Source organism: Aythya fuligula, chromosome 7 (assembly GCF_009819795.1).
Source record: "Aythya fuligula isolate bAytFul2 chromosome 7, bAytFul2.pri, whole genome shotgun sequence".
NCBI lineage: Eukaryota > Metazoa > Chordata > Aves > Anseriformes > Anatidae > Aythya > Aythya fuligula.
In genome coordinates this window covers 8,283,839-8,303,853 of record NC_045565.1, presented here as the reverse complement: position 1 = coordinate 8,303,853, position 20,015 = coordinate 8,283,839, and the positions used below count along the sequence as shown (strand labels likewise).

Below are 20,015 nucleotides of genomic sequence, written 5' to 3'. Positions count from 1 at the left end.
TCCTTCTTGTGCTGGGGGCCCCAAATGTGAATGCAGGACTCCAGGTGGGGCATCATGAGGGCAGAGCAGAGGGGGACAATCACCTCCCTTATCTACTGGCCACTCCTCTGGTGTATGCTGGGATACAGCCCAGGATGCAGTTGGCCTTTGGGCCGCAAGCATGCACTGCTGGCTCACGTCAAGCTTTTTGTCCTCTAAAATTCCCAACTCTTCCTCTACAGGGCTGCTCTCAATTAGTTCTTCTCCCGGTCTGTCCTCCTGTCCAGGATTGCCCCGACCCAGGTGCAGCACCTTGCACTTGGACTTGTTGAACCTCATTCAGTTCACATGGGCCCACTTCTCAAGCTTGTTCAGGTCCCTTTGAATGGCATCCCTTCCTTCTTTTGTATCAACTGCACCACTCAGCTGGGTGTCATCTGCAAACTTGCTGAGGGTGCACTTGATTCCATCATCTATATCATTGATACAAATGTTAAACAGCACAGGACAGACCCCTGGGAGTCACCACTTGTCACAGGCCTCCACCTGGACACAGAGCCATTGACTACCACTCTCTGGGTGTGACCTTCAAGCCAACTCCTTATCCACTGAATGGTCCACCCATCATATCCATCTCTCTCCAATTTGGAGATCACGATGTCATGTGGGACCATGTCAAAAGCCTTACAGAAGGCCAGGTAGATGACATCAGTCGGTCTTCCCTTGTCAACTGATGCAGTCACTCCTGATGCAGGCACAATTTGCCCTTGGTGAAGCCATGCTGGCTGTCTTGGATCACCTCTTTGTCTTACATGTGCCTTGACATTGCTTCCAGGCAGATCTTTTCCATGATCTTCCCAGGCACAGAGGTGAGGATCACCAGTCTGTAGTTCCCTGGGTCTTCCTTTCTACCCTTTTTTAAAATGGGAGTGATGTTTCTCTTTTTTCAGTTACCAGGGATTTCACCTGACTACCAGGATTTTCAAGCATGATGGAGAGAGGCTTGGCAGCTCCATCGGGCAATTCCTTCATGGCCTTGGGATGCATGGCATAAGGCCCCATAGACTGTTTGTACTTGTTTAGTTTCATCAGGTGGTCTTGAACTTGCTCTTCACTTACAGTGGGGTGGACTTTGCTCCCCCAGCTCCCATCTACAGGTTCAGGGAAATGAGAGACTTGGGAAGCCTGACTGACAGTGAAGACTGAGGTGAAGAAATTGCTGAGTACCTCAGCCTTCTCAGTGTCTGTCACTACCAATCCTCACTCTCCTTGGCCTTTCTCTTTTGAGCAATGTACCTACAGAATCCCTTCCTGTTAGTCTTTGCATCCCTTGCCAAGCTCAGTTCCATCTGTGCCTTGGCTTTCCTGATACCATCCCTGCACATCTGGGAGGCACCCCTGTACTATTCCCAGGCCACGTGTCCCTGCTTCCACTGCCTGTGTGTTTCCTTCTTCAGCTTCAATTTGACCAGCAGGTCCTTGCTCAGCCATCCTGGTTGTCTGCCCTCCCTGCCTGCTTTCTTACCTAGGAAGATGGCGAGTTCTTATGCTCAAAGAGTCTCCAGCTCTGTTCAGCTCCTTTGTCCCTGAGGACAGTGTTCCAGGGGATCTCATACCCCAGGTCTTTAAATAGCTTGAAGTTTGCTCTTTGGAAGTTCAGGGTCCTGACTTTGCTCTTCGTCAGGCCCATATTCCCCAAGATCACAAAAGAGTAGTCATCAGCCAAAGAAGTTCAAAGCTTTTGTATGCAGGAGCTTGGAGTGACACTTGAAAGAAGGAAATTGCCTTGGATAATTATTTTTGGCTTCAGAAATGTTAAAACAGATAAGATGCTGGCCTTCTTGAGATTAAAGAGGAAAACAAAATAGAGATGTGTTTTAATCCAACATCTAACACATAAATTGATAATGAAGGCAAATCAGAATGGCTTTACAAACCCTTCCACTCATGTCTTGCATCATTGTCTGGCAGCCAAAGAAAATGTAAGTATTTAACAAGCAAAGAAAAAAATGGAAAGTAGCAAAAAAAATTGTCATGTAATTATCAGCAGAGCACAATAAATGCTGTTGCCATTTTTAGCAGTCCCTAGTCCTCAAATACTGAGTTGGTTTTTCAAAGCAGAAGAGAAAGGCAACACACCAGAAGGTACACAGAATGAGAAATAACATGAAAACTGCGATGGCAGCACAAGAAATTACTTTCAGCACAACTCACTGTCTGGGTGTATTTCCTTTCCAGACAAGGAGACCACCTTGTTTTGCTGCTCACAAGGTCATTTTAAGCACAGTAAACCTGAGTGCCCCCACAAACTTCCCATTGACCCAGAATGGAAATCTGTGTGTGCCGTTCCGGACGATCCTGGGTGTGTTTCACTGCCAGGGGCTGCCTGGGTTTGAGCCAAGACTTCTTCAGCCACACGCTTTGGGACAACAAGTGTGACTCACAGGGCTTTTTATGTGTTCAATCAAGGGAGCTGGGAAATGGAGGCCCCAGTAACAGCTGTGAAATTTATAACAACGTTAGTTAGGGGCAGCAGCTGCCAGGGAGAACATCTTGCATTACAAACACCACACGGCAGTGTTTCCTTGCTTCCTACTCAAAATTGTTTTGCAACTCCCAGCTCACAAGGAACACTGGTGTTTCCCACAGATCCCAAAACCCCACCTCCAAGCTGTCCTCCTTATCCCCTTCATTCATGCAAGCAGCTGTCACATGAAGCGAGACATTCGCGCCCAGATGAAAATACCTGTTAGCCAAACCGTGCAGCCTCGGAATCCACCCCTGGTACCGACAACTTGTCCTCTCTTACTCCTGCTGACATGGTGCGCTTGGTAAACCACATTGGTTGATCCCTAATGGAAACAGAGCAGAACAGAGCTTTCGTTACCGTGCTGCACTCCGTATGTGAGAAAATTTCAGCCAGGACCCAAAAGAGATGCAAGTTCATTCAAAAATCTACACAAGCCATCGCGGCGAACACTGGCAATTTCATTGTACGGGAAAACACTACAACCAAAATAGGAAATCAGGAAGAAAACAAGGGAAACCAGTGAGCTTTTAAGCCACTGGCGTAAGTTATGTCTGTCCAAGTCCAGGTGTGGGCTGTGGCCAGGATGAGTGACATGGCAGGGCTGAACTGGGCGAGCCTGTCCCCTCCAGCAGGGCTTTGCTCCTCCTCACCGCTGCCACGGTGCGGTCGGGTCTCACAAAACCAAGCGCACTGCCTGCAGAGCCTCAGGCAGCCGTGATAATTGTGAGGGTTACGTTTCCAGCTGCGCCAGCAAAAGGGAAAGTCCCAGCAGAAGCTGGCATGGAAACATTCTCTCCTCAGCCGCAATCTGCATCTGAACTGCAGGTTCATCCCTTCCATACTGTCAGTGCAGCAAGGGACCCAGGCTTTCTCATAACGTACATCATCCCATGGAAATATTTCTATGTCTGAAGTCACAGCAGGGAAGCCATCACATCTTATATGCCTGAGATTTTTTTCAACAAGCAAAAAGGAATGGAGGAATGAGAGAGAAAAACTTCTACAATTGTCTGCAAAAGAGCCTTTTGTTTTCCTGTGTTTTCTGGGCCATTAATTAATATGATGCAGCAAAGGTGTGAGCGTTCATTGGAGGCTTGGTATTTTGTATGCACCAGAGGGCTGTGCCTGCACAGAAATCTGGGTGACAATTACTCTGTAACAAAAGAGAAAGAGCACCCTCCTTGCATCTTCTCTCTTCAGTATTATCCCTTTCAGAGAGGCCAGCATCCTAGCAGAGGTCAAGCTCCCACCACAGAGATGTATCATATATACTCAGAATGTCATGCTCAATTTCAATTCCAGTTTAGCTAAAAACTCCAAAAATAGCCTCTTTTTATGCCTGCAAACAAGAGGTGAAATTTTCCAGTTGCAATCGCTTGTGGGCATGCTGAACAGATACCCAGGTCCAAAACAGCTTAATATAACAGGTCCCCTTTTCATTGCTGCTCTCAGCAGAGTAGGTCCCTGATGCTGCTTCCCCCTCCCACGGCCATTTCAGTGGATAAAAATAAATTATTTGGGTGTTTCCTGAGTTGATCCTCTGCAGGTTGAAGTCCTACTCCTTTTTCCTTCTTTGCAAGCAGCTCATCCAAGCTCACGGGATGAAGGACACTGCTGGCATCTCCCTTGACAAGAACACCCGTGTGCTCCTGCAGTGACGTACCCATGCCAAATCATGTCCTGCTGCAACAAGCCTCCGTCCTCCACCAGCAGGGTGCTCTTACCAGCATCACCTCACCTCTTGCCATGCGAGTACAGGGCAAAGAAAGAGCCTGCTATGGACCTAGGCAGGTGAGATGCTGTCTGAAACACAGATGCCAGTGCACATCAGCAGCACCCTTCAAGTCTTGCAGCCCTTCTGCAAGCATCGCAACGTGCCACCCCTTCCTCAAAACCATACTGCTGTGCCAGCAACCCCAAACAAAACCTCTCTGGGTCCCACTGGGAAAGCATAACTGAGCTGAACACAGCCTCATGACTCCTAAAACAGAAGGCAAAGATAAATAGTTCGATGTTTGGTTTCAGGGTGTTGTTATTTTGTTTTTTTTTTTTTTTGTTTGTTTGTTTGATTTGCAGGGGGGATGTCAAAAGTCTTTTTGAGCATGTGGAACTTGCAAATACGAGATGGCACCACTGTGGTTTCATTTTTTCTTGTTCCTAGGGGTTCAGACTTCTGAAGCAGGATTAAACGTGCACATGTGGAAGGCAACAGACACCAAAACAGCCCCTGGGCCCAAGACACCACGGTGCTTTCCTGCTGCTTTACCTTTGGCTGAGGCCTGGCACCGGTCTGGCGCTGTGTGTGGGTGCCCAAACTCACTCCTCTCAACAGTGCACCGTGACTCAGTGCTGCAGCGAAGCCATCCCAGACACAGCACGAAGCCTGAGTGGCAATCACACAGCCCTCCAGTGCCCCAGCACATGGAGCAGGTATTTTGCAGTTTGCAAACCCCAGCAGAAGAGGCAGATATTTCTGTGTGGAGAAATGAAACCTGCAAGTTCCAAAGCTCTTTCCTACACCCTTCTGCCCCCTGCATCAGCAGGAACTCCCACAGCATGCTTATTTCCTCACAAAGTGGCTTTGCAGAGCATTAATCTGCTGGGTCTACTCTGCATGACCAGGAATACGATAATGTCTGTGCCTCAGGAAGATGCAGGTGTTAACACATTCCTACATGGCTGACATAATGAGATTATTATGTTAAAAGTACACACTGCTGTAAATTTGCACAGTGCATGCATCTTGGAGCCGGTTTTTTTGTTCACACCAGCATCTTTTGGAGCTTGGCAAAGCATCATCGATTGCATTTTTGCAACCCAGCAGCACTTCCAGATCTCTCATACCTGCTGGTTCCAGATCCTTCCAGTTTTGCTCCTACACCCTTAGAAATCTCACTGCTAAAGAGGCAGATTTTCCCAGAGTCATGTGTCTGAACAGTGGGACTCACACTGACTCCGACCCTTGTTACCAGCTGCACAGAAAATAAGAGGAACAGGGCAGTGGGAGGCTTCGCTGGTGGCTGGGAAGCTTCGCTGGGGGCTGCTCAGCAAAACCCCCACATCGTCATCCAGCAGCTCAGGAAGTCAGATCTGAAAGCAAGCAGAGAGAAGCCACAGCAGCACCAGAAATAAGCATTGACAGGCTGAGAGCAAGTGTCAGAGAGATTTCATCTAGAAGGAACGTACATGGTAAGGCTGTTAGCAGGCAGAGATAAGGTTTCGTAAGACCAGGTTTGGTCTGCTAATTTTCTTCTCGTGTTATTAATCTCGTCATCGTAAATCAAACAGACCAAGCCTGTGTACAAAGACCTTAAAATACATATAAAAGAGATCAGGGCTTCTGATCAGCCCTGCAGCACACCTGAACGCTGGGCCCCATGGGGGCAGGAACAATTCAGAGACACTGGCAAGCATTTCTTGCAGAAATTCTGAGTCTGGCCACGTCTACACTAGCTTAGTGCCCAGACCACCCACTCTGGCTCACCTCATCCAGGACAGGGGACAATTTAATATGTGATTCCAGACCTTCTGCCAAGGCTGCAGTAGGCTCTGCTTTTCACCTTCTGCCCTACTGAACCTTTCCATGAGGTTGACAAACTGGGAAGCACCAAGATTGCAGCATCATAGCATCACAGAATGGTTTGGGTTGGGAGTGACCTTAAAGACCATCCCATTCCAACCTTCCACTTCCAGGGACACCTCCTACCAGCCTAGGCTGTCCCAAACCCCATCTAGCCAGGGCTTGAGCACTTCCAGGGGTGGGGCATCCACAGCTTCTCTGGGCAGCCTGGGCCAGTGTAAGATCATAGGTATCTTTCAGATCAGATCTCTCTGATCACAGGAGTCTTTCAGATCATGTCTCTCCTGACCTGGCTTCCAAAAGAAATGAGGTTTCTTGGCCCTAGCAGGACATGATGCTCCCCTGGTTGGTGAAAGCAGGTTGTAGGTGGAACAACCTGCCTTGGTTCTCCTCTGAAATAAAGAGATGTGGCTCGAGACCAGAGAGCCCACCACAGCACAGACCTGACAGAAGTCAGGAGCCATCAGTGTCCCCTGCTCTGAGAGGTGCCACTTCTCAACTCGTAGCATCTAGAAAAGTCACCTCAGCTCTCCTCAAGTGTTGGCTGTGAAAGGGAGCAGTGGCACGTGCCCAGATAAACCAAAGGATGCATGTGACTGCCCACATGAGGTGTTATCAGGCAGCATCTTCTCTTACCCAACAGTGCTGTGCTGAATGCACCATATCTGGGGGCCTCTCCCAACCTTGTCTGACATCTGTTAGAAGCAGAAAAACTGCACGATTAATAGAAAATGTACTAGACGAACAATAAATGGGAACTACACAGACGATTTGCCATCCGTCTTTCATTAGCCATTCAAATAGGTACCAACTCTGGACCTTAGGACGCGCCTCTGGCCCCAGCTGCCCATTTCTTTGGCCAGCATCCCTGCAGCTGCTGGGGGGACTCCGGGGAGCAGCTCCCTCCAACATACCGCACACCAGCCCAAGGACCGCACTGATGGAGGAACAGCATCATGGACTGGCCTCACATGGAGGCGGGTGACGTCTGGCAGCACCTCCGGGGGCTCCCCCAGCATCATTTCTACTTACAGGACTCACATCATTAGGATGATGATTCACTTCTCCAGTTAAGTGTTTAATACATGCCCTATTTTGGTACTTCAGCCTGGAAAACTCTCCAAAAGGAAAAAAAAAAAACAAAAAACAAAAAACAACAAAAAACAGCAACAACAAGGATAGGCTTCCAAAAACATTTTGAGCCAATCATATTGAAAAATGATACAACTGACTTCTGAAGTGATAAAATGATCAAGCCAGCTTTCATGTTTGAAGTCAAATGCTTGTTTAAACCTACAGAGACTGATCTTGTTGTATAAAATTACTTCTCAAATCCTGCCACTGCATTAAAAAAAAAATCTTTTTTTCTCATTAGTTGGTAAAAATTAAGTTATGGAACTTTTTCTTAAAAAAAAATAAAAATAAAAATTCTTCTGTGAGGGCAATTCCTGCTGCTGCTCTTGCAAAAGGGCATCATTGAGGAGAGAAAGCATCCATCACCACCATCAGAGAAAAACCATCCATAACAGAGTGAGAACGGGGGGTTTTGCTTGGGGAAGGCTGGCTCATATACTCATAATCAAGCACAACGGAGAAACCTCGGGAGTCTCTGAAGTCATGATGTAGCTCTTGTAACACTACCTACAGACTTTTCCCAAACATCATCGTAGTTCACTGAAAAGGGCTAAGGTGGTAAGGGTTTCAAAATCAGCTCTCTCCTTTCCCAGGGAAAAACCCCAGAGGGCTGGAGTTACTATGGAAATTTCTGTCTGTTTCAGGCCACAGGATCCCATCACCACAGAGTGGAGCAGGGCCAGCAGGTGCAGGGAAGGAGGGCTGGAGCTTCTCAAGCACCCAACGCATCTCCATGCCACCCATCTTCCTGTCCCCCCACTGTCTCCCTCTTCCCTGCATATTTGGGCCACCTAACACAGCACCACCTGAAGAGCTAGGGGACATGTAGGATGGCTCACTCGCTTCAGGCAATGATAAAATAAAAATGTTAAAAATAGCGCATATATATATATATATATATATATATACACACATATATATACATATATATACATATATATACATATATATATATATAACTTTTTTTTTGAGATTTAGTTGAATAATGCAGCAAAGGGGTGCTAAATATCCCGCTGGGCTTGCCAGCATTTGTTCACACCAGGTAGGCTGCTGAGCTGGGCTCCCTTCTGCATTCAGCTCACTCATAAACCAAAGCAGACCACACGCGGTCCTCGGCACAGTCAGCTACTGCCGCTTGTTCCTTTTGGCACCACTACATCAGCCCATTTTCCCTGCCAGGAGCATAACACAGAAGGTCTTAAGGAGACTAGCAGACATCCTAGCTACCTGAAACAAGCAGGCTTTCAGCTTGCAGACAGAGGGTTTGAAACGCCAAATACTGCTAACACATTTGTCAAGGTGGCGTTAGCCAAAGTGCTTTCTCCTTAACCCACAGGAATTTTTGAGCTCTTAGCAAGACCCTGATTTTGAGTGCTGCTAAAATAGTTTTCGTTTGGTATAAATGTGAGTGTTTGGGGTTGCCACAATCAAGTTTTATACAACCCCGAGGGGAAAAAAATAAGGCTCAACATACAAGCTCACGTTCCTGTCACCTTGCAAATCAAATACTGATTTCAAGACATTCTGACTGGAAAGCAGCAGATTGGGCATTAAAAGTCATCTTTCCGAAGTCACCCAAATCAGGGGTTTACTTTCCTTTTTTTTTTATTATTATTATTATTTTTTTTATTATTATTATTATTTTTTTTTTAATTATTTCTCGACAGATGATGTCACTACTCTAATTTCCTCAACCCAGAAAAATTACTGAATTGTCCTGTGCTCATATATTGCCAGGAAAAATTTGCAAGGCCAGGACAGATGTGATAAAAAAAAAATCCTGTCTCCTTTCCAAAAATTACAAGGGACATCCAGACAGGAAGCAAATATTTGACAACAGAAGCATCTTGTCTGCTGCTGACAAAAGTAACAAGAAGAAATTCTCCTATGGTTCCTTCCTCCCCCCCCTCCACCACCCTTTTCTTTTTTTTTGTTAGTATTCAGAGCAGTTCTGCTAAATTACATCCCCTAAATGAACTCATTTCAACAGTTTGGCTCACACTGACTTTGCAAATACTAGGTTTTACATTGCAGAATGAGAAATGCTTTGCCTTCATGCCCAGGTGTGTTACAAGGCTGCTTTGTGCAATGTGAAGACAGGAACAGTCCTGTGGGATCATGGACAACAAAAAACGTGGTTCTCCAGCAGATCAAGGGAACCCAAATCATATTCTCACTGTAGTTTTCTGATTGGACGCCCACAAAGATCCATCAAGGCTGTCCATTCAATGGCTGAGAAAACTGTGGAGAATGGAATTATGCAGCCAGCAGGTAGGTGATGAGCTGTGAAGGTGCGGAGGGGGCAGCCAGCTGGGCTGCTCCACGTGCCCTGATGGCATCAGCGGGGAAATGATGCCCCAGCAGCACTGAGCAGCGGTGCCCGGCCAGGAAAAGTGACAGAGAGCAGGACAAGCTTCCGCGGCAGCTTCCACAGGAAAGTGGCAAATCATGGAAATGGGAGACGGGACAGCAGTCCCTCAAGGAAAGTACAATAATGGTACATATTTAGATTACACACTAAATTTGATATATAAAAATTTCCAGAGAATTATTATAAATTTTTCCCTCCCGAATATGAGATTCAGGAATTTAACAGGTTGTGGCTTTTTACAGTAAAGCCACTGCATACATCCTACCTCTTACCATGGCAAGGCAGCCACCCCTATCCCTAAAAACAAGCAAGATGGGCAGCTAGGATTCCTGCATCAAATACCACACAAAGCATAACCAGCAATACAGCCTCAGGAGATCAGCAGCTGACCTAACATTCTGCTACAAGACACACAATCAAAAATAGGAGCTCTGCTGTTCAGAACTGACACTGGTCACTGGCTCACTGAGCGAGCACTGTGAGTCAACGCGGCAGAGCAACACGTCGCTTCATCAAGCTAATTTCTCCTGAGAGCTCAAGACATTAGTTCGACAAATCCAGACCACCAGTACGTATGTTGGCTGTAAAAAAAGTCATCAGATGCGTTCATGGCAGGAATAAAGGACTATTAGGCCCATCAAGGACTGGTAGGTCCTTGAGCGAGTTGAATGCAACCAAGTATAGCACAGGTCTTAGTCACTGCACACCACTCAGCTGGCTGATGGACAGTCACACATCCTCCTTGGGGACCACTATCACCTGGCACCTCAGAAAACTTCTTGGAAACTCCCAGCATCTCTCTGATTCACAGTTTTACAGCAAAAGAACACACAAACAGTAGACGAAGCCTCAAGCTCCCACAATATAAAAATGGTACACATTTGAAGAGCAGCAGCCCTGGACTCCAGGCTGCACCTCCAAGAGCTCGATGTGTCTTCCACCCATCCCAGAGGCCTCAGACCAGCCTCAGGTGGAGGCAGATGCAGTCAGCTGCCCTGGCCATGGCTGATATGACTTGTCCAGCATCACACCCTAGGTTCCTGGTGTGCAACCCCATTCCCACCGCCACACTCACTTCCCTTAAATGAGGTTTGCATCTCTTCCAACCCCCTCGGGCTCACAAGATGATGATCTTCCCATCAAAAGGGCTGGGCAGGCCTGAAAAATGGCCTCCCACCCAAAACTCTTTTTTTGTGCCACAATGCAAAGATGAAAATTGTTTTGCTGTCGAATAAAACATTTTGTTATGCCAGAGACTCTGTGAAAATCTCGAGGTCAGAAAGTCTGGGAAATGTAAGCACAAATGGTCATTTTCCAAAGATGAACAGTCTAGCAAGTGTGTGGCAAAAAAATCTCAACTCCAAAGCACTGCATCTAAAAAAGAGCCACATTAAAAAACAAACAAACAAAAAACTACTCAAATTGTCTTCTTTGTCAAGCTCTGTTCTCCAACCAGGCCAACACATTTTGGCACCCACTCAGCAGATAAAACTCTTAACACGAACAGCTGTAACTCAGCCAAGCTGTAAGCAAACACACAAGGACCGCTCCATGAGGAGATGAGAGGCAGTGCTACCAGCCCTCCAAGCAAATCCTAATTTTCCAGCATCCTAATTTTGTGACACACATCTACACTGAATGCTTTGACCAGCCTTTTTTTTTTTTTTTTTGCATCCCTCCTTTTGTTAATGATACACTCCGAGTAAATTTTCATTTAGAAATGACTAAGCTGTGAGGCAATTAAGGAACTATTTCTCACTTCCCACAGCTGTGATTCAGAGCTAAATCTGAAGTAATCATTAGTCACCATACTCACAGTAACAGTAAAGTAACATAATGACCTGAATTACATGCCATTTCTCTTAAAGAACTTTAAAGTACCAAAGCACATGAGCACTGTGATCAAAGTACAAGTTCAAGGCAGAGCAAGAAGTATTAACATGGGCCCTAAACACTCCTTATCTTTTGTGGGCATGTACAGCTGCATGTTTATCCAAAATACCTAATTTCAGATAGAAAAGGTCTTTCCTTTTTGAAAAGCTATTTTAAAGACACCCTCCAGGATCAACATCAGCCCAGTAATAAATGCAAGTATGCCAGTACTTCTGAAAACCCTCAAGAAAAACAAAATCATTGTGGCCTAAATCTAACTTGCATCTGCAGTGCACATGTCTGGATAGCTTGGGGTCTTCAAAATCGTTCACTGTATTGCCTAAAATCCCTTGCAGGAGCTGCACAAGAAGCATACAGATGGAAATACGTGTGCAAGATAAAGGTTTTAGCAGGCAACCTCTCCGAGACTTAACCGGTGCCACCCGAGGAACAGAAAAGGCCAGATGCCATTGATCCACAGCAGGAGAGGAAACACTGTGCTGATTCACAGTGCTTTGACCATCTCTTTTCCAGCTAGGAGATGGATTTAGGTGCTGATCCTGGGGCTTAGCCACTGTCCCAGGTCACACCTGCAGCTCTGCTAACCCCACCAGCAAGCAATGCTCAGCTGCACTGATCCTAACACCCCCAGCCCCTGTGAGATGGACAGAAGTCCCAAAGAGCCTGAAGCCCCACTGGGAACACAAAAGACTGACTTCAGAGCATGCCAGCAGGGATCAGCTCTGGCCCCAGGGATGTAATGGCTGAACACACATGCCCTGGCCACTTGTCCCTGTGAGCTCCTGAAAAACATAGCCCACTGCTCCTGTGGCCATGGCACCATCAGGGACATAAGACAAGGCTTCCCAAAACCGAAGATCCCGGCACACAGCTCCTGGAGCTGGACCACACTGACTATTTTGTTCCCCATCCCCTGGGTGACTCAACCTCCCCAAACCACTGAAAGAAAGAGCTGTTCATACTTAGGAGACTGCAACTTTTTCTGTCCTTTCCTCCATGAAATTCCCCAAAACGAACAACCCTGCTTTCACAAGACCTAGTGCAGTTCATAAACAAGCAGCTGGTATGCTGGCAGCCCTGAAAAACAGCACAAGTTAATGAAACAGCAAGGCAAGGAGAACAGACCAGAAAGGTAACTTTTTAATAGCAAAGGACTTCAAAAGAAAGAGGGAGAAAAACAGTAAGAGCTACTGGAAACAACAGAAATTGATAAAGAGCATATTGAGACAGTTCATCTAATGACCTCTCCTTGATCTTCAAAGAAAAGAGAGAAAGAGATAAAGCAAAAAGTGACAGAAAATAATACAAGGAGTATCAGAAAAACTAAGCATGTGATGAGCAATTAGAGAACAATCACTGTTTACTATCACAGTGCAATGAGTAAGGGACTGTGTTTCAGAAAACACCTGTAAACCAAATCATCTGGTGAAACACTAGAAACACAGTCTTGACAGACACAACCAAGACTAAGCCATGTCAATTCACTAAAATCAGCATTTTGCTGCCTACTGCCTGTTCAAGCGCCACTGTGATGAGCAATCCAGCACTGTTTTGAACATCAGCATCCTTAAAGATGTTTCAAGATGTTTCAGTCTTTTTCTTTATATTCAAGGCAATAGTAAAAAAAAAAAAAAAAAAAAAAAAAGCATGCAAGCAGATGAATCTAGGATTTATTGTTTTTTTTATAAACTCCTCCTACTTTTTGTTTTACATTCGTTCACAATTAAAATGATAAGACTGTACAAACATTACAGCATGGCTTCCGATATCACACTTCATCTGAACTCTGCCCTGTGGCTGCAGGTTTTTCAACGTGACAATAGTTTCTAGGCAAAGAAACTAACCTTCATATTTCTTCATATTTCCTCAGTGGTGTCATTTCATATTTCTTCATATTTCCTCAGTGGTGTCACCTAATGGTGTTTTTTTTCCTTCTTTCTTTTTTTTTTAAATAATAAAAATCTTTTTATATGTTAATTTACCTTTAAATAAGGATCTGTAACTTGTGATCACGCACATGCAAGCCCTGCACGAGCAAAACCAAACCTCGGGAAGTTACAGCTTTGGGACCTACCCAAAGCTACTGAAAAGAGCATCCTCTGTGAAACAGAGGGATGCCACATGCTGCATTGCTCTGCTTCCTGGAGACAGCATCATGGATCCAACAGGTGACAAAGCTGCAACACTTACCCTAGGAAGGCAGTTTCACTACCAGGGTCCATTCTCCCCTAAGGTTCTGTGAGAACATCCAAGGAGAGAAACTCGCCACAGTCAGCAGGGAGGATGTCCGTCTTCCTCCCAGCTCTCCCACCTCCCGGACAAGCTGGAATGAGTTCAGCTGGGTCTCTCTCAAGCTAAACAAACACCTCAGTTTTGCGAGGTATTCTGAGTGGCATCTTCCACACACCCATGCTTTGTTACAGGAGCAAGGGCATAGATGCAAGCCGTGCAGCTGGTCACCCTGGCAAGGGGACAGTCCTTTAGGGACACTGCCAAGTCGACGGGCTTGGTCTGCCTCTCCATGGCACACTGCACTGTCTGTATCCTTCTGGTTGTTGTAAAAACACTGCTCGGTGCAGAGAGGCAGCAAATGGAAAAAATACCAGCAGCACCACAGGTGTACAGAGAACAAGCTGCTCTTTCGATGGGACTGAAAGAACTACTCAGCCATGAATGCTTCACTGTGCAACAGCCCTCATAATAAACAAGGGCAGTCCCACAGCTTCATGTTACTCACTGCAATTACTTTAAGGTGTACTTACTCCTGAGAGTAAGATTTCACCATACAGGCACACAGGAGGCTTATGTAAGGAGCATTAAAGTCATCATTAAAGACCATTCTTCTCCCAAAAAGTCAGTTCTGAAAGTGGTCAGAAGTAACTACTTTCTGCTGTCAATAAGGTCTTTGAACTGAAGGAGAACGCCAGGCACAGAGAGGACTTCACGCCTCTTGTAATGTCACAGGCAGAAACCAAGGGAGCATTTCAGTGTTTATCAGAACAGAAGATTCCCACATATAAACTCCCAGGTCTTAATCTGAATTAGGGGGCCTTGCTGATTTTTAAGGGCACCGCACACCGAGGTCAAAAATTTTAAGTTTCTTTGCACCTTTTCTTTGCACCTTACCGTAAGCTTGCATTAATAAATGAGCGTTAGGTGAAAATATCCTCAAACTATCCTCAAACTCCAGGCAGCACACAGGGTGAAGCTGGGTTTTAAATCTTAGGTTTATGAATACTCAGCGTGCAAAATCAGAAGTACAGCCAAATAACAGTTAGCTCACCTTGTAACAGCTAGTACTACTGCACCTTTTGAAAGTGGGCAACTAATCAGTGTCACCTACAAAATCAATTTTTGACATATTCTCAGGTAGTGAATAATGCTGGAAACATCCATTCTCCTCCACAAGTACATCTGAAAAGTCTCACAAAACGTTGCCTGCAGAAGGAAGATTACTGCATCACCCACACCATAAAGAAGTGGTAGAAACTAGGATTTTATTAGGAAAAAGGATTCATGTTGCTGGAGGAAAGAAAAAAAGGGGATTAAGGAAGGTGCAGAAAAAGGACCAGCTGCTGTACTGAAAGGGATCTTGGAAGAGTGAATTAGTGTTTGCTTCTCACCTTCCTTTTCCAATCAGACCTGTCTTGTCTGTCCTGCTTACAAAAGTTGTCATGAAAAATTCACTACTACGCTCAAACTCCTCTGAGCTACAATAGCGAGGCGACTAGCTGCAGGTGCACATAATGCTCTTGCCTGCTCTTTTTTTTTTAGGCAAAATCTCTAATAAACCACAGATGCCTGCTCTTTTTTTTAGGCAAAATCTCTGATAAACCACAGATGCCTCAACCTTCCTGCCCCATACCATGTAAATTTCACCGAGACTGAGTCCAAGATGCCTCATGCACATGCAAATAACCGCACGCTAGCACAGCTCTTTCCCTCGCTCTCACATGGACGACAGGAGCCTTATCAAAGGCAGTGCCTTGTCCTGTGCCTCCAAGTAACTTGAGATGGCTGAAAGCAAGGGGATGACAAGTCCACATGGGGAGCAAGATCTGCAGCCTTGCTTTGCACAGCACCACACTGTCCTGGCCACAGACCACGATCACTAATGGGATAATACCTTGGTTTCATTGTAACAACTGAAAACTCTTATAATTAGCGAGATCTTACTCTGCTGCATAGCTTGGCAGACAAGCACATGAAAATACCCTTTCAGCTGTCAACAGCTAGCGTCTGTTTTGACAGCTAGGGTACAAAGATCAGCCACAATCTTGCTTATAAAGGTCATTTTTCCACCCAGGGTGGAGGTAGTGCAGAGGGATTATTCTGGAAGTTCAGCAATACCTCTCTCCTGTCACAAGAACGAAAAAAAATCCTCCAGTGCAGAGCCCAGACGTCACACCTCCCCAGCGCAACCCCTACAGCACAGCTTTTCAGGATGCTACAGGGGTGCGCTTCGTGAAGCGCCGCTTGGGTTGCACGCCCGTGCGGACACGCTCTGAGCGCACTAAACCACCTGAAAACCTTGCAGCAAGGCAAAAAGAGATAATCCACCAAAAAAGCCCCAGGCTTGCGGCCGGGATGCCCGCACTGCTGCTAGCAGCCAGCGGGACCGGCACCTCGCGTCCCGAAACGGCGGGTGAGAGCGACGCTGCCCGCAATTCCCATTTCTGACTGAGCGCTGCCCTGCCTGTCAGAATTTGTAAACTTTTCTTCTTCTTTTTCTTCTTCTCACCCCCACCCCGTCCCCGGACAACTGACAGCGCCGAAAGCCGGCGGCTGCCTCAGTAGCTTCGGGAGGCCGGCGGCATCCGAAGCACCGGAGCGGGACGGCGGCCCTGCCTCCTCCACCTCCTCCTCCTCCTTCTCCCCCCTCCCCCCCCGGTCTTCTTCTTCTTGTTCTTCCTCCTCCTCCTCGCCTGGCCTCGCCGGGGCCCCGCCGCCTCCCTGGCCCGTCCTCTGCCCCGTCAGAGCGCGGCCCTACCGTCTGCTGGCTGCTCGACATGGTGGCGGGCGGGCGGGCAGGCAGAGCCGGCCCGGCGGCAGCGCGCTATAAGGGCTCCCGCGACACGTAGCACGGCCCCAGGCCGGCCCCTCTCCCCCTCAGACCTCCTCCGTCTCCTCCTCCTCCTCCTCCTCCTCCTCCCGCCGCAGCCACCGACGTGGCGGGGAGCGGAGGAGGAGCGGGCTCGGAAGGGCGCCGCGGCGCTACCTCCCGGCCGCCCGCCCCCGGGCACGGCCGCGGTGGAACGGGGAGCGGCTCCACGGCCCTTGGCTAGCCAATCCTGCATTCAGACGAGGGTCCCGCACACCATCGGGCTTCTCTCTGGCTTGTCACAGTGGCACAGTCAGGACAAAAAGGGCCCCGTCTCATTGAGGTCGCTGCTGCTGAAACAGGTGTGTGGCTCGGCTGTGCCTCTTGAGTGAAATTCATCTTTCCTCACCACCATCCCCATGATGGTGATGACGGCAATGTGTGCATTCAGGGAGAGGCAGGCCCAAAGGGAAGGAACGGGGCGCCAAGTGACACAAGCCTGCAGCCAAAACATCGCCTCAGAAGAGTAACAGTACTACCAAAAAAAAGAGCATCTCTGTGTTCAGAACCCTGACCCTTGGGCCAGGTTGCTCTGCAGATGCCAAGAAGGTTGGAAAGAAACACACAGGAGTGCACCAGCACATAAAATCAATCAGAAACCACTCCTGATAGCTTTTCAGGAAATACACAACAGACCCCTGGAACTTTCCACTGTTATAAAAGCCTAGATCTCAGGACTTTGCTGAACCGGGGGACAGACAACATCCCAGTGGAGTAAACCACACAGCATCCTTGGGATGACACACGAGGGAAGAAACACTCCCAGACAGTGTGTAATTTTGCCCATGGCTGGGCTTCTTTCATGTAGCCTAAGAATGCACAGCCCCATCCAGCATTGCACTTGTCCTCTCGCCACTCCCATTCCCCAATCCCTACCAATCCTCCAGGGCTGTGAGGACAGCAATGCAAACAGTCCTGTTTCTCCCCCAGGAGGAGATAATTCCTAATCCTGTCCAGAAGAACAAGCACTCTCTCTAGGTCAAACAAGGAACATTTGGGCATGGGAGTTGTGGGCATCTCCTGGTACCTATTCCTCATGCAACCACCAGCAGCCATTCACATCCTTCACCATAAAAATACTGCTGGTTCATTTCTGCTCTTTCCAGGAGAGTTTAAGATGCTGGTGCCATAAAAGAAGCGCCTAGAGGGAAAAGGATGGTGGGCTTTTGCAAAGCTCCTGAAATAAGTGGGAGGACACATAAAACAGAAAATGGGAAACTCCAAGGGAAGGATAAAAGGAAAGACAATGGAATAAAAGGAATTCCTCAAATGAAGAAGGAACGGGGCCCAGTGTGGGGACAGAGGAGCAAGGATGACCTGCAGGTGAAAGAATTGGACTGGAAAGATGGAAGGAGGGAAGTAGCACCTGTTAAACCAACTCCTGAAGCCATGTAGCTAATACAGTGCGATCAAATTAACTAATCCACATGTAACTCAAGTTAAACCCACATTACGTGTTGGACCAACTTGACTAAATAATACGCAGCTCACATTTTAGCCTCTCTCATTTCATGCCTTTTCTCAGACTGCTTTTTTTTTTTTTTTTTTGATTGTCCAGCTGCAGATTAAGCTCCTGCCATAAAAACAATACAGCATGGTTGGAAGAACAAACAAGCATGAACATGTTATCCATTGGAAAAGCATATCCTGGTACAAGGGCACTGTTAAAGGAACCCTCCCGCAATCATTACCCAGTCAGGAAACAGGCTCTGCCCCATCCTGTGGAGGACATCTGGAAAAGGATGTGCTAAATGACACAGCCTGGGAGTGCACAGTGAATGGAAGGTGTTGGTAAGCTTTCTCTCAAGCATGGTGGCATCCAAACATTGACTAAAGCTGCTTGGTCTGTTTAGCTGATGCTCAGAAGCAACTTTATGCCATGCCCAAACTAGGGAACCCACAGCCAGCATCTCATCTTTTATTTACATGTGGATTCAAGTAAATTTGTTAACATGAGAGCTTCAGAAGTGATCAAATCAATTTTGACCTGGCAGGCAAGCATGTAAAATCTTGGGGAAAACACAGGTGATTACAGATTAACCACAGTTGTCATTGCATTTGTGGCTCTGCTCTACAAGAACACAGCAGAACACGTTATTAACTCTGGTGAGTTAATTACACATATTAATTTCCTATTATTTTTCAGTGATTTATTTTTTGTTTAGTTGGATAAAAACATACAATATTCTCCTTCTAAACAGGATAAATTTTAAATTCACATCTTTACACACACACACACCCCACATTAACTTTCTTTTGTGCAGCGTCAGTAAAGAAAAACAGTTAGAAGTGCCTGACAGACCACCACAAGTGGGGAAATACATCTAATGAAGAAAGAGGAACAATAAGAAGGGGCCTGTAAAAGAAAAGACGGAAAGAGAGACTTCTGTACTGATAGACCACTATAAAAACTTTCTGGCCTGTTCAGGGCTGAGGCTGGCAGGGACCTCTGGGTCCATCTGGTCCAATCCTTGCTCAAGCTGGGCCACCTTGAGCCACCTGTCCAGGACCACAACTTCTCTGGGCAACCTGTGACAGTCCTCAGTCACTCACACAGTACAAAACAAAACAAAACAAAACAAAACAAAACAAAACAGTTTTCTGATGTTCAGATAAAACTTCCTGTGTTCCAGTTTGTGCTTGTTGCCTCTTGAGTGGGCATGACTGAAAAGTGCCTGGCTCCATCCTCTCTGTGCCCTCCCTTCAGGTGTTTATAGACATTGGTGAGATTCCCCCAAGAATACCCCATGATCCAGACTATTAATGAAGATGTCTCCAGAGGTACAGGACTGAAACCAGTACTGAACCCTGGGGTACACCACTAGCCATTGGCCACCTACTGGGCTTTGTGCCCCTGATTACTACCCTCCAGGCCCAGCCTGAAGTACAGCTAGATGTAGTACAGACATATTTTGAAGGAAAAATAAGTTCTATCTCATTAAAAATGAACAATGGAAAGATAAGTGGAAAAGACAGAAAAGTCATACTTCTACATAACAGAAAAAATGACACTAAGTGCGCTTAACACCTCCATGTCTCTCACAGATATCTATCAGTGAGACAGGAAACAAATCAATGTTATCTGCATTTGTTGCATCATTCTTCATTTCATACTTTATCAAAGATATCTCCTTTCTAGGAATTAAATTGACTGTTCATAACTTGCCTGAGAATTTAGCAAGTAAGAAATATTTTGCATTAAAAAGATATTTTTTTCTTCCTCCATTTCCCCAGCATGACGCAGAAAATGGTGTGAACTCCTTTAAGATTAAACTTCAAATAATTAAAAGTATATGGCTATTGCCTCAAGATTTAACTTGTGTGAGCTTTTCAAATAATAGATTATATAGAATCAGAAATTAAGCAGGAAAAAAAAATCTAGTTGCTTACCTCAAGAGACATTTGAATTAGTGACACTCATTTAATT

At 46.4% G+C, this 20,015-nt stretch overlaps 1 protein-coding gene across 2 annotated transcripts in view; it reads right to left on the bottom strand.

Annotated features, from left to right (window-relative positions):
- PAPSS2 (3'-phosphoadenosine 5'-phosphosulfate synthase 2) overlaps window positions 1-20,015 on the bottom strand; it is a 33,922-nt gene extending 13,907 nt beyond the window's left edge. The window contains exons 1-2 of one of the 2 annotated variants that reach the window (XM_032190980.1): window positions 19,979-20,015; window positions 2,726-2,831 (exon numbers count right to left, since the gene is read on the bottom strand). In XM_032190980.1, the coding sequence (XP_032046871.1) occupies window positions 2,726-2,831; window positions 19,979-19,990 (118 nt within the window). In that variant the 5' untranslated portion in view covers window positions 19,991-20,015. Of the gene's footprint in view, window positions 1-2,725; window positions 2,832-16,477; window positions 16,519-19,978 lie in introns of those variants that run through there. The other variant, XM_032190979.1, reaches the window with a different exon arrangement.